Below are 15266 nucleotides of genomic sequence, written 5' to 3'. Positions count from 1 at the left end.
ATATCTGTATTTGTGTAGTTGTGTGCACTAGATATCTGTATTTGTGTAGTTGTGTGCACTAGATATCTGTATTTGTGTAGTTGTGTGCACTAGATATCTGTATTTGTGTAGTTGTGTGCACTAGATATCTGTATTTGTGTAGTTGTGTGCACTAGATATCTGTATTTATGTAGTTGTGTGCACTAGATATCTGTATTTGTGTAGTTGTGTGCACTAGATATCTGTATTTATGTAGTTGTGTGCACTAGATATCTGTATTTGTGTAGTTGTGTGCACTAGATATCTGTATTTGTGTAGTTGTGTGCACTAGATATCTGTATTTGTGTAGTTGTGTGCACTAGATATCTGTATTTGTGTAGTTGTGTGCACTAGATATCTGTATTTGTGTAGTTGTGTGCACTAGATATCTGTATTTGTGTAGTTGTGTGCACTAGATATCTGTATTTATGTAGTGGTGTGCACTAGATATCTGTATTTATGTAGTTGTGTGCACTAGATATCTGTATTTATGTAGCACTAGATATCTGTATTTGTGTAGTTGTGTGCACTAGATATCTGTATTTATGTAGCACTAGATATCTGTATTTATGTAGTGGTGTGCACTAGATATCTGTATTTATGTAGTTGTGTGCACTAGATATCTGTATGTATGTAGTTGTGTGCACTAGATATCTGTATTTATGTAGCACTAGATATCTGTATTTATGTAGTTGTGTGCACTAGATATCTGTATGTATGTAGTGGTGTGCACTAGATATCTGTATTTATGTAGCACTAGATATCTGTATTTGTGTAGTTGTGTGCACTAGATATCTGTATTTATGTAGTTGTGTGCACTAGATATCTGTATGTATGTAGTTGTGTGCACTAGATATCTGTATTTATGTAGCACTAGATATCTGTATTTGTGTAGTTGTGTGCACTAGATATCTGTATTTGTGTAGTTGTGTGCACTAGATATCTGTACTTATGTAGTTGTGTGCACTAGATATCTGTATTTATGTAGTTGTGTGCACTAGATATCTGTATTTATGTAGCACTAGATATCTGTATTTGTGTAGTTGTGTGCACTAGATATCTGTATTTATGTAGCACTAGATATCTGTATTTGTGTAGTTGTGTGCACTAGATATCTGTATTTGTGTAGTTGTGTGCACTAGATATCTGTACTTATGTAGTTGTGTGCACTAGATATCTGTATTTATGTAGTTGTGTGCACTAGATATCTGTATTTGTGTAGTTGTGTGCACTAGATATCTGTATTTGTGTAGTTGTGTGCACTAGATATCTGTATTTATGTATGTGTGTGCACTAGATATCTGTATTTGTGTAGTTGTGTGCACTAGATATCTGTAGTTGTGTGCACTAGATATCTGTATTTGTGTAGTTGTGTGCACTAGATATCTGTATTTATGTAGCACTAGATATCTGTATTTATGTAGTTGTGTACACTAGATATCTGTATTTGTGTAGTTGTGTGCACTAGATATCTGTATGTATGTAGTTGTGTACACTAGATATCTGTATTTGTGTAGTTGTGTGCACTAGATATCTGCATTTGTGTAGTTGTGTGCACTAGATATCTGTATTTGTGTAGTTGTGTGCACTAGATATCTGTATTTATGTAGTTGTGTGCACTAGATATCTGTATTTGTGTAGTTGTGTGCACTAGATATCTGTATTTGTGTAGTTGTGTGCACTAGATATCTGTATTTGTGTAGTTGTGTGCACTAGATATCTGTATTTATGTAGTTGTGTGCACTAGATATCTGTATTTGTGTAGTTGTGTGCACTAGATATCTGTATTTATGTATTTGTGTGCACTAGATATCTGTATGTATGTAGTTGTGTGCACTAGATATCTGTATTTATGTAGTTGTGTGCACTAGATATCTGTATTTTTGTAGTTGTGTGCACTAGATATCTGTATTTATGTAGTTGTGTGTACTAGATATCTGTATTTATGTAGTTGTGTGCACTAGATATCTGTATTTGTGTAGTTTGTGTTGCACTAGATATCTGTATTTGTGTAGTTGTGTGCACTAGATATCTGTATTTGTGTAGTTGTGTGCACTAGATATCTGTATTTATGTATGTGTGTGCACTAGATATCTGTATTTATGTAGTTGTGTGCACTAGATATCTGTATTTGTGTAGTTGTGTGCACTAGATATCTGTATTTATGTAGTTGTGTGCACTAGATATCTGTATTTGTGTAGTTGTGTGCACTAGATATCTGTATTTGTGTAGTTGTGTTCACTAGATATCTGTATTTATGTAGTTGTGTGCACTAGATATCTGTATTTATGTAGCACTAGATATCTGTATTTGTGTAGTTGTGTGCACTAGATATCTGTATTTATGTAGCACTAGATATCTGTATTTGTGTAGTTGTGTGCACTAGATATCTGTATTTATGTAGTTGTGTGCACTAGATATCTGTATTTATGTAGCACTAGATATCTGTATTTGTGTAGTTGTGTGCACTAGATATCTGTATTTATGTAGCACTAGATATCTGTATTTGTGTAGTTGGTGCACTAGATATCTGTATTTATGTAGTTGTGTGCACTAGATATCTGTATTTATGTAGCACTAGATATCTGTATTTATGTAGCACTAGATATCTGTATTTATGTAGTTGTGTGCACTAGATATCTGTATTTGTGTAGTTGTGTGCACTAGATATCTGTATTCATGTAGTTGTGTACACTAGATATCTGTATTTATGTAGTTGTGTGCACTAGATATCTGTATTTATGTAGTTGTGTGCACTAGATATCTGTATTTGTGTAGTTGTGTGCACTAGATATCTGTATTTATGTAGTTGTGTGCACTAGATATCTGTATTTATGTAGTTGTGTGCACTAGATATCTGTATGTATGTAGTTGTGTGCACTAGATATCTGTATTTATGTAGTTGTGTGCACTAGATATCTGTATTTTTGTAGTTGTGTGCACTAGATATCTGTATTTATGTAGTTGTGTGTACTAGATATCTGTATTTATGTAGTTGTGTGCACTAGATATCTGTATTTGTGTAGTTGTGTGCACTAGATATCTGTATTTGTGTAGTTGTGTGCACTAGATATCTGTATTTATGTAGTTGTGTGCAATAGATATCTGTATTTGTGTAGTTGTGTGCACTAGATATCTGTATTTATGTATGTGTGTGCACTAGATATCTGTATGTATGTAGTTGTGTGCACTAGATATCTGTATTTATGTAGTGGTGTGCACTAGATATCTGTATTTATGTAGCACTAGATATCTGTATTTGTGTAGTTGTGTTCACTAGATATCTGTATTTATGTAGTTGTGTGCACTAGATATCTGTATTTGTGTAGTTGTGTGCACTAGATATCTGTATTTATGTAGTTGTGTGCACTAGATATCTGTATTTATGTAGTTGTGTGCAATAGATATCTGTATTTGTGTAGTTGTGTGCACTAGATATCTGTATTTATGTATGTGTGTGCACTAGATATCTGTATGTATGTAGTTGTGTGCACTAGATATCTGTATTTATGTAGTGGTGTGCACTAGATATCTGTATTTATGTAGCACTAGATATCTGTATTTGTGTAGTTGTGTTCACTAGATATCTGTATTTATGTAGTTGTGTGCACTAGATATCTGTATTTGTGTAGTTGTGTGCACTAGATATCTGTATTTATGTAGTTGTGTGCACTAGATATCTGTATTTATGTAGTTGTGTGCACTAGATATCTGTATTTGTGTAGTTGTGTACACTAGATATCTGTATTTATGTAGTTGTGTGCACTAGATATCTGTATTTATGTAGTTGTGTGCACTAGATATCTGTATTTATGTAGTGGTGTGCGCTAGATATCTGTATTTGTGTAGTTATGTGCGCTAGATATCTGTATTTATGTAGTTGTGTGCACTAGATATCTGTATTTATGTAGCACTAGATATCTGTATTTGTGTAGTTGTGTACACTAGATATCTGTATTTATGTAGTTGTGTGCACTAGATATCTGTATTTATGTAGTTGTGTGCACTAGATATCTGTATTTATGTAGTGGTGTGCGCTAGATATCTGTATTTGTGTAGTTATGTGCGCTAGATATCTGTATTTATGTAGTTGTGTGCACTAGATATCTGTATTTATGTAGTTGTGTGCACTAGATATCTGTATTTATGTAGCACTAGATATCTGTATTTGTGTAGTTGTGTGCACTAGATATCTGTATTTATGTAGCACTAGATATCTGTATTTGTGTAGTTGTGTGCACTAGATATCTGTATTTGTGTAGTTGTGTGCACTAGATATCTGTACTTATGTAGTTGTGTGCACTAGATATCTGTATTTATGTAGTTGTGTGCACTAGATATCTGTATTTGTGTAGTTGTGTGCACTAGATATCTGTATTTGTGTAGTTGTGTGCACTAGATATCTGTATTTATGTATGTGTGTGCACTAGATATCTGTATTTGTGTAGTTGTGTGCACTAGATATCTGTATTTATGTAGCACTAGATATCTGTATTTATGTAGTTGTGTACACTAGATATCTGTATTTGTGTAGTTGTGTGCACTAGATATCTGTATGTATGTAGTTGTGTACACTAGATATCTGTATTTGTGTAGTTGTGTGCACTAGATATCTGTATTTATGTAGTTGTGTGCACTAGATATCTGTATTTGTGTAGTTGTGTGCACTAGATATCTGTATTTGTGTAGTTGTGTGCACTAGATATCTGTATTTGTGTAGTTGTGTGCACTAGATATCTGTATTTATGTAGTTGTGTGCACTAGATATCTGTATTTGTGTAGTTGTGTACACTAGATATCTGTATTTATGTAGTTGTGTGCACTAGATATCTGTATTTATGTAGTTGTGTGCACTAGATATCTGTATTTATGTAGTGGTGTGCGCTAGATATCTGTATTTGTGTAGTTATGTGCGCTAGATATCTGTATTTATGTAGTTGTGTGCACTAGATATCTGTATTTATGTAGTTGTGTGCACTAGATATCTGTATTTATGTAGCACTAGATATCTGTATTTGTGTAGTTGTGTGCACTAGATATCTGTATTTATGTAGCACTAGATATCTGTATTTGTGTAGTTGTGTGCACTAGATATCTGTATTTGTGTAGTTGTGTGCACTAGATATCTGTATTTGTGTAGTTGTGTGCACTAGATATCTGTACTTATGTAGTTGTGTGCACTAGATATCTGTATTTATGTAGTTGTGTGCACTAGATATCTGTATTTGTGTAGTTGTGTGCACTAGATATCTGTATTTGTGTAGTTGTGTGCACTAGATATCTGTATTTATGTATGTGTGTGCACTAGATATCTGTATTTGTGTAGTTGTGTGCACTAGATATCTGTATTTGTGTAGTTGTGTGCACTAGATATCTGTAGTTGTGTAGTTGTGTGCACTAGATATCTGTATTTGTGTAGTTGTGTGCACTAGATATCTGTATTTATGTAGCACTAGATATCTGTATTTATGTAGTTGTGTACACTAGATATCTGTATTTGTGTAGTTGTGTGCACTAGATATCTGTATGTATGTAGTTGTGTGCACTAGATATCTGTATTTGTGTAGTTGTGTGCACTAGATATCTGTATTTGTGTAGTTGTGTGCACTAGATATCTGTATTTATGTAGTTGTGTGCACTAGATATCTGTATTTGTGTAGTTGTGTGCACTAGATATCTGTATTTATGTAGTTGTGTGCACTAGATATCTGTATTTATGTAGCACTAGATATCTGTATTTGTGTAGTTGTGTGCACTAGATATCTGTATTTATGTAGTTGTGTGCACTAGATATCTGTATTTATGTAGTTGTGTGCACTAGATATCTGTATTTATGTAGTTGTGTGCACTAGATATCTGTATTTATGTAGCACTAGATATCTGTATTTGTGTAGCACTAGATATCTGTATTTGTGTAGTTGTGTGCACTAGATATCTGTATTTATGTAGCACTAGATATCTGTAGTTGTGTAGTTGTGTGCACTAGATATCTGTATTTGTGTAGTTGTGTGCACTAGATATCTGTACTTATGTAGTTGTGTGCACTAGATATCTGTATTTATGTAGTTGTGTGCACTAGATATCTGTATTTGTGTAGTTGTGTGCACTAGATATCTGTATTTGTGTAGTTGTGTGCACTAGATATCTGTATTTATGTAGTTGTGTGCACTAGATATCTGTATTTGTGTAGTTGTGTGCACTAGATATCTGTATGTATGTAGTTGTGTGCACTAGATATCTGTATTTGTGTAGTTGTGGGCACTAGATATCTGTATGTATGTAGTTGTGTGCACTAGATATCTATTTGTGTAGTTGTGTGCACTAGATATCTGTATGTATGTAGTTGTGTGCACTAGATATCTGTATTTGTGTAGTTGTGTGCACTAGATATCTGTATTTGTGTAGCTGTGTGCACTTGATATCTGTATTTGTGTAGTTGTGTGCACTAGATATCTGTATTTATGTAGTTGTGTGCACTAGATATCTGTATTTGTGTAGCACTAGATATCTGTATTTGTGTAGTTGTGTGCACTAGATATCTGTATTTATGTAGCACTAGATATCTGTATTTATGTAGTTGTGTGCACTAGATATCTGTATTTATGTAGTTGTGTGCACTAGATATCTGTATTTATGTAGCACTAGATATCTGTATTCGTGTAGTTGTGTGCACTAGATATCTGTATTTGTGTAGTTGTGTGCACTAGATATCTGTATGTATGTAGCACTAGATATCTATTTATGTAGTTGTGTGCACTAGATATCTGTATTTATGAAGTTGTGTGCACTAGATATCTGTATTTATGTAGCACTAGATATCTGTATTCGTGTAGTTGTGTGCACTAGATATCTGTATTTGTGTAGTTGTGTGCACTAGATATCTGTATGTATATAGTTGTGTGCACTAGATATCTGTATGTATGTAGTTGTGTGCACTAGATATCTGTATTTATGTAGTTGTGTGCACTAGATATCTGTATGTATGTAGTTGTGTGCACTAGATATCTGTATGTATGTAGTTGTGTGCACTAGATATCTGTATGTATGTAGCACTAGATATCTGTATTTATGTAGTTGTGTGCACTAGATATCTGTATTTGTGTAGTTGTGTGCACTAGATATCTGTATTTGTGTAGTTGTGTGCACTAGATATCTGTATTTATGTAGTTGTGTGCACTAGATATCTGTATTTATGTAGTTGTGTGCACTAGATATCTGTATTTGTGTAGTTGTGTGCACTAGATATCTGTATTTGTGTAGTTGTGTGCACTAGATATCTGTATTTATGTAGTTGTGTGCACTAGATATCTGTATTTATGTAGTTGTGTGCACTAGATGTTGCTAGTTATATTCTTCACATCAGAATTGCTTTGTGATCCTCTCTCTCTCTTTGCCCACAGGTGTCTCTTCTGGACCCTCATTTCAGGTAATCTATACAATGTTCCTTACTTAGCTGTCTTCCTACACACTCTCTCTTTATCCCCCTCTCTAGTGTGTGTGAGTTAGTCCTGGGAAGAGGAGCCCGACAAAACCCCGACCCCTTGTGCATCAGAGCTCATTCCTGTCTATATAATCATCTCCCTCCCTGTAGCCATTTGTAGGTGGACTGATTTCTCTGTCTTCTGCATTGGAAGCCCCAGAGAGCTTCCATTCCTGGTGTAGCTAATCTAATACTTTTATAGCTCAGTACCATGGGATCAGTGGATTATGTGGTAATCTAATGTCCCTGTGTTCTTCTCCAGCAGTGTCAGGGGTCTCTGTGGAGATGGTCGGACAAGTGGGAGACTCGGTGACCATGCCCTGCCCACTGCACTCTATGCAGCAGCACCCTACAGGGCTGTTGGTGTACTGGCAGCTGAACGATAAGGATGTTGTTGCTGCTGTAGTTAATGGGATGGTGGAAGACAAGTACCAAGATCCCAGATACAAAGGGCGGACGTATCTGAGTCCTGAGGGGCTGAAAAATGGGAATTTCAGTTTACGGCTGTCGAATCTTTCTCTGAGTGACCAGAAGATATATGACTGCATTATCATGCTGGAACTGGATGACGACATGAAGGACCTGGGGATAACCAGCATACACCTGGTGGTGAAAGGTAATTATTAAAATGACATAGTACAGTACCTGCACGCTCTTACAATATGAACAAGGCAACAGTTACAACGCAGAATTGTTTTTTTTGTAACTTAGTGTTTGTTTGTTTTTGTACTTTAGGTTTAATTGTAGATTTAAATAATTTTAGTAGGGTTAGTTTTTTTAATATGTAATTTATTTTATTTAATTGCTAGTTTAATGTTATTTTAGTATAATAGGGTAGGTTAATTAATACTTTAATATAGTTTATTTTAATTCTACAGGTGTTTTTTTTGTTTGTTTTTTAGTTTCAAAAGTTTATTGAGATTCAAGCGTTTACATGGAAATAAACATACAAAATGAAATCAATTACACTCTTGAGTCATTTTACATCTTAATTTTTCTGAAGGTATGAATAAAAGGGATGAAGGGGTGGGGGGGGGGGGGAAAGGGAGATTCAAGTACGGCTACAATAAATACCAGAATTAAGAGAAAAAGTAATTGTACAATAAGGTATACTATCCAGGCCTACGTGTTTCTCTAACGTTACTAAGGGCTTTTCTATGACCTTTTCTTTTCTAGGGCTTGTTTAAGCTACTTAGGATAAGAGTATATGTAGGTTTCCCATACAAAAAGCATCTGAGCGTATAGGTCTACATTTTTATTTTTCATGTAGGAATATTCCTCCAGAGATATTGTGCGATTACACTCTGAGTGCCAATGTGCCAGGGAGGGGATCTTGTCTGACTTCCAATTCCTCGCAATCATGATTTTAAAGCTATTGCTCAGAATATAAAATAATTTTTTTAATGGGGTAGAGAGTTTGCTCTGGACCTTATTAAAGAGCCACAAGCAGGGATCCAAGGGGGTGGGTACTCCTAGTATTTTACTGGTTTCTTGAGCTATCTCGGTCCAAATAGGCTTTAGTTTGCTGCATTGCCACCATATGTGGGACATGTGGCATTCCCCAGATCCACATCTCCAGCATTGTGCTGATTTGAGTTTATATATTTTTTTACACTGCTCTGGGGTTAGGTACCATCTCTGTAGTAATTTTAAATTGAGCTCAACAAATTTGCAGGAGACAGGTTTTTTTTATATTGGCAAAAATTTGCAAGGCATCTGTATATGTAATTTCTATACCTAATTCAGAATTCCATCCGTCTATGTAGTATGGAAGAGCTCCATGTGGTTGTTGTGATAAGAGGGAGTGTGTAATAGATAGGGAGTGTCTGGTAGGAGTGCTTTTATGACAGATAGATTCAAAAGGTGTCATTGACCTGATCATATTATTGGTTTGTGGATGAGATGTGATATATGAATGACACTGTCTGTAGAAAAGCCAGTCTCCAAAGACAGAGAAGCCCGCGGAAACTAGTTCCTCTATGTTAGAAGAATATTGTTCGTTTCCTAAGTGGTGAATCTGCAAGGATCTGATAGAGGTACCTGCAAGCTTAGCTGTCATCGAGAGACCAGGCCGGAATTCGTTATTATGTGTTAACGGTGTTAAAGGTGAGAATTTTGACGATATATTGGGGTATTCGGTCAGAATCCCGTCCCAGACTCTGAAGGTTTCTGAAATAGTTTGTCTGGTGGATTTTAAGAATCTATCTCTATCCTTTGGTGACCAGCATAGTTGGCCCAAGTGTTGATTTTGTGTCATATCGTGTTCTAATTGTACCCATGTTTTGTCATTCAGGTTCGAGTACCAGTCTATAATTCGCTGTAGGAAGGTAGCTTGTCTATACCGGTGGAAGTCAGGGACCCCGAGGCCTCCCATATGTATGGGGAGAAACATGATCTTTTTACCAATTCTCGTTCTATTGTTGAACCAAATGAAGTCTAAAATGTTTGATTGCAGGGTGTTGATATAGTTTACAGGGAGGGGAATGGGTAGGGTTTGAAAGAGATAAAGGAGTCTCGGAAGGATGGTCATTTTAATAACGTTGATCCTCCCTAGCCAGGAGATATGCTTCCTTTTCCAGTTGGAGAGATCTGTAATTATCCCCTTAAGGAGCGGTTTATAATTTAGAGTGAAAAGTTGATCTGGTGATGGTGTTAGTTGGATGCCTAGATATTTGAGTGAGTTTGTTTGCCAGCGGAATGGGCATATATGTTTGATTAGGTCTATGTCTGTTGGCGGGACATTAACATTCATGATTTCCGATTTCGTTTTATTAATTAGGAAGTTGGATACAATACTAAATTTATCTAACTGACGGATGATATGTGGTATAGTGGTTAAGGGGTTAGTGATGCAGAATAAGACATCGTCGGCGTATAACATAATTTTGTGGTGTGAATTTTGAATTTGTATACCTGTTGTTATAAGGGGGTGATTCCGAATTTTATGTGCTAGTATTTCTATTACACAGGCAAATAGCAGTGGGGAAAGGGGACAACCCTGTCTTGTGCCATTTGTGATATGAAATGGGGCTGAGAGAGAACCATTTATGTGGACTCTGGCTGTTGGGGTAGAGTACATGGCGAACACCCGATTTATAAAGTCCTGCCCCACACCCATTTTTCGTAGTACCGCTCTCAGAAACTGCCAACCAACGCGGTCGAATGCCTTCTCCGCGTCGGTCGTTAGAACCAAGAGCGGAATATTTTTGTGTGTAGCATATTCTATTAGTTGTATAACCCGGACCGTATTGTCTTTTGCTTCCCTGGTTGGCATGAATCCGACCTGGTCTTTTTCAATTAATTGTGGCAATACTGTGTTTAATCTTACTGCAAGAATTTTGGCATATATTTTCAGGTCTGTGTTTAGAAGAGAGATTGGTCTGTAGTTTTCTACATATTCAGGGCTTTTTCCAGGTTTTGGTATAATTGAGATGAAAGCTTCCAGTGTTCGAGTGGGAAAAGGGTTTTCTGGGGTTATTGAATTAAAGAGAGAGAGAAGGTGTGGGGAAAGGAGATCTATGTATTTTTTATAATAATAGTTAGTGTAGCCGTCGGGGCCTGGTGCTACAGGTAAGTTTTAATTTATTTGAAGATAGGGATGTTGTAATTTTTATTTAAAGTTAGGGGGTTGTTAGGTTAAGGGGTTAATAGCTTAATTTAGTTTTTTGATGGCTGACGGTTTAGGGGTTAATAGGTTTAGTTAGTTGTGGTGATGTGGGAGGCCAGAGGTTTAGGGGTTAATAAGTTTATTTAGGTTGTGGCGGTGTCGTGGAACGGCAGGATATCGGTAAATAACTATATTCATGTTAGGTCGGGGAGCGGATAGGGGTTAATAACATTATGTAGGAGGCGGCAATGTCGGGGGCGGGCGGATTAGGGGTGTTTAGACTCTGGGTTTATGTTAGGGTGTTAGGTGTAAACATAACTTTTTTTTCTACCATAGAAATCAATGGGGTATACTTCATTCTCTTGCAGCATCGAACATAAGCTTTCGGTGCTTTCAGACTCCCATTGATTTCTATGGCATCTGTGGCCTCAAGGATGGCAGTTTGAAAACCAGGTACGATGCGTCCGAATAGCCGCGAGCGTACCTGATTAAAGTTTGATAAATAGGAAAAAGTGCCAAATAGAGCCGAAGGTGTAATCAGAACATCTGTAATGACGTAAGCATCGATCTGTGCCGGATTGAGACCGCGGATCGTATGTTACGTCACAAATTTCAACATTTGCGGAATTCCGATTACGGAATTCCGGTGTATTTTAGGTTGACAGCTTGATAGATAGGCCTCTCTAACTCTATTTAAATAAATAAAAACTTACCTATGAAATAAAAATAAACCTAACATTAAACTATAAATTCACCTAACATAACTATTCTAATAAAATAAAAAAAACTACCAATTGAAATATATAAATTACAATTTTAAAAAATCCTAACACCACAAAAAAATTTAAAAAATCTAAATTACAACTAAAAATAACACAGCCTACAAAAAATTAAAAAAATCTACGTTTACCAAAAAATAATAAACACTAAAATCACAAAAAATAAAAAACACTAAGATTACAAATAAAATAAATGTAATTATCGAAAATAAAAACAATTACACCTAATCTAATAGCCCTATAAAAATAAAAACACCCCCTTGTCTACAATAAACTACCAATAGCCCTTAAAAGGGCTTTTTGTAGGGCATTGCCTTAAAGAAATTAGCTCTTTTACCTGTAAAAAAATACAAAGTCCCCCCAACAGTAAAACCCACCACCCAACCAACCCCCCCCAAATAAAAAACCTAACTATAAAAGAAACCTAAGCTACCCATTTCCCTTAAAGGGGGATTTTTATAGGCATTGCCCTCAAAAGAGCATTTAGCTCTTTTGCATTGCCCTTAAAAGGGCATTCAGCTCTTTTAAAAAGCCCAAACCTTAATCTAAAAAAAAACAAACACCCAAAATAAAAAAACTAACACTAACCCCAGAAGATCTCACGGTTTCTGAAGTCCGGAAATCCAGGTGGCGAGGTCTTTATCCATCCTGGGGGCGTCTTCTATCTTCATCCCGGCAGAGTGGAGTCATCCCGGAAGCTGATCCCATCCTGCGGGTAGCGTCCTCTTCATATAGTTGCCGCCGTACACTGAAGTTGAATGCAAGGTAGCCGTTTCAAAATGGCGTCCCTTGCATTCCTATTGGCTGATTTGATTCTTCAAATTCAAATCAGCCAATAGGATGAGAGCTTCTGAAATCCTTTTGGCTGTTCAAAACAGCCAATAGGATGAGAGCTACTGAAATCCTATTGGCTGACTTAAACAACCAATAGGGTTTCAGTAGCTCTCATTTTATTGGCTGATTTGAACAGCCAATAGGATTTCAGAAGCTCTCATCCTATTGGCTGATTTGAATTTGAAGAATCAAATCAGCCAATAGGAATGCAAGGGACGCCATTTTGAAACGGCTACCTTGCATTCAACTTCAGTGTACGGTGGTGACCGTATGAAGAGGACGCTCCACGCAGGATGGGATCAGCTTCCAGAATGGCTCCGCTCCGCACCGCTGGGATGAAGATAGAAGACGCCCCCGGGATGGATGAAGACCTTGCCGCCTGGATGTCTGGACTTCAGAAACGTGAGTAGATCTTCTGGGGTTAGTGTTAGTTTTTTTTTTTTGGGGGGGGGGTGTTTTTTTAGATTAGGGTTTGGGCTTTTTTAAAAGAGCTGAATGCAAAAGAACTAAATACCCTTTTAAGGGCAATGCCCTTATTATTGTAGGCTATGGGGTGTTTTTATTTTGTGGGGGCTTTTTTATTTTTATAGGGCTATTAGATTAGGTGTAATTTTTTTTATTTTTGATAACTTTGTTTATTTTTTGTAATCCTAGTAATTTTTTAATTTTTCGTGATTTTAGTGTTTATTATTTTTTGGTAAACGTAGATTTTTAAAAAAATTTGTAGGATGTTTTTTTTTTAGTTCTAATTTAGATTTTTTTTAATTTTTTCGTAGTTATAGGTTTTTTAAAATTTTTAATTTAGATATTTTAATTGACAGTTTTTTTTATTTTATTAGAATAGTAAGGTTAGGTTAATTTATAGTTTAATGTTAGGTTTATTTTTATTTCACAGGTAAGTTTTTATTTATTTAAATAGAGTTATATTGTAATTTTAATTTAAAGTTAGGGTGGTGTTGGGTTTAGGGGTTAATAGTTTACTATAGTGTTTTGTGATGTGGGGGGCAGAATAGGGGTTAATAACTATTTAGTGTCGGCGATGTTGGGGCAGAAAATTAGGGGTGTTTAGACTAGGGGTTTATGATAGGTTTAAACGTAACTTTTTTTTTCCCCATAGACATCAATGGGAATGCGTTACGGCGATTGCAATTCCGCACTTCAGGTGTTAGTTTTATTTCTAACACCTTCTCCCTATTGATGTCTATGGGGGAAAGCATGCACAAGCACGTCAAAGCAGCCCTTGACTTTTGTGCGGTATGGAGCTTATCGCCACCATATCGCACACACAAGGCGGCTTTTCAGAAACTTGTAATGGCAGCGCTATGGAGGGTAAAATAACGCAACTTTTGTTACGTTAGTTTTGCAAATGTCTCTGGAAGAGGTTTATTAGGATGAATTAGCTGTCAATTATATACTTATAAGTACAGTTCCTCCCCCCCAACCCTTTCAGCATTATAGGTTTACTATTGGTCATTTAAGTAACTTCTAGGGAAATCAAAATGTCTGTGCTCAAAAAGCGAGAGGCATATGATTGACTCTTTGCTCTGTCACTGTGTCGCCCTGTTGTGAGTCTGTGTTATGTTGTTGCCGTGATGCTAGCATCAATTTGTGTGTTCCCAGTGTACCCATTTGCCAATGGTGATATCTTTCTAGCTGAAGTAATGTTGTAACTTGTGATTTCCAGTCTTCTACTGTGGGGACCACGTCAGACTTCCAATGTCTTGGTATTAAGATTTAGGCACTATTTAGCATGAGTGTCAATAACGCTTTATGTCTGGAATTATCGAGTTTTGGTAGTGTTAGGAATAGGAGAATCTGTGGGTTGTTAGGCAATGTTTGCTATATGACCTTCAAAATTTGGGTGAGGACTCCGGTCCAGAATGTTTCCAGCTTAGTGCAATGCCACCAAATATGTGTTGGTGTTCCTATTTCACCACATCCTCTCCAACATTTGTTGCTGGATGTTTTATATATCTTTTGGAGTCTGCTTGGGGTAAGGTACCACCTTGTGAGGTATTTATAACTAGTTTCTTGTATCCTTGTGGAGATTGAAGACTGTTTGGTGTATAGGAATGCTGCATTCCACTCTTTGCATGTGAAGTTGGACCCCAGTTCCTTTTCCCATGATTTAGTATAAGTAGGTAATGTGTATTTCTTTCATGTAATTAGCAAGAGTCCATGAGCTAGTGACATATGGGATATACATTCCTACCAGGAGGGGCAAAGTTTCCCAAACCTCAAAATGCCTATAAATACACCCCTCACCACACCCACAAATCAGTTTTACAAACTTTGCCTCCCCTGGAGGTGGTGAAGTAAGTTTGTGCTAGATTCTACGTTGATATGCGCTTCGCAGCAGGCTGGAGCCCGGTTTTCCTCTCAGTGTGCAGTGAATGTCAGAGGGATGTGAAGAGAGTATTGCCTATTTGAATTCAATGGTTTCCTTCTATGGGATCTATTTCATAGGTTCTCTGTTAACGGTCGTAGAGATTCATCTCTTACCTCCCTTTTCAGATCGACGATATACTCTTATATACCATTACCTCTA

General features: G+C 36.5%; 1 protein-coding gene across 1 annotated transcript in view; it reads left to right on the top strand.

Annotated features, from left to right (window-relative positions):
* Window positions 1-15266, top strand: part of LOC128652783 (ICOS ligand) — a 238756-nt gene that overhangs the window by 135455 nt on the left and 88035 nt on the right. Inside the window, exons 2-3 of the mRNA XM_053705714.1 lie at window positions 7419-7444; window positions 7761-8114. Of these exons, the coding sequence (XP_053561689.1) occupies window positions 7419-7444; window positions 7761-8114 (380 nt within the window). The remainder of the gene's footprint in view (window positions 1-7418; window positions 7445-7760; window positions 8115-15266) is intronic.

Source organism: Bombina bombina, chromosome 3 (assembly GCF_027579735.1).
Source record: "Bombina bombina isolate aBomBom1 chromosome 3, aBomBom1.pri, whole genome shotgun sequence".
Classification (NCBI taxonomy): Eukaryota; Metazoa; Chordata; class Amphibia; order Anura; family Bombinatoridae; genus Bombina; species Bombina bombina.
Note: the sequence above shows the minus strand (reverse complement) of the source record. Positions and strands in the feature narration are given on the sequence as shown.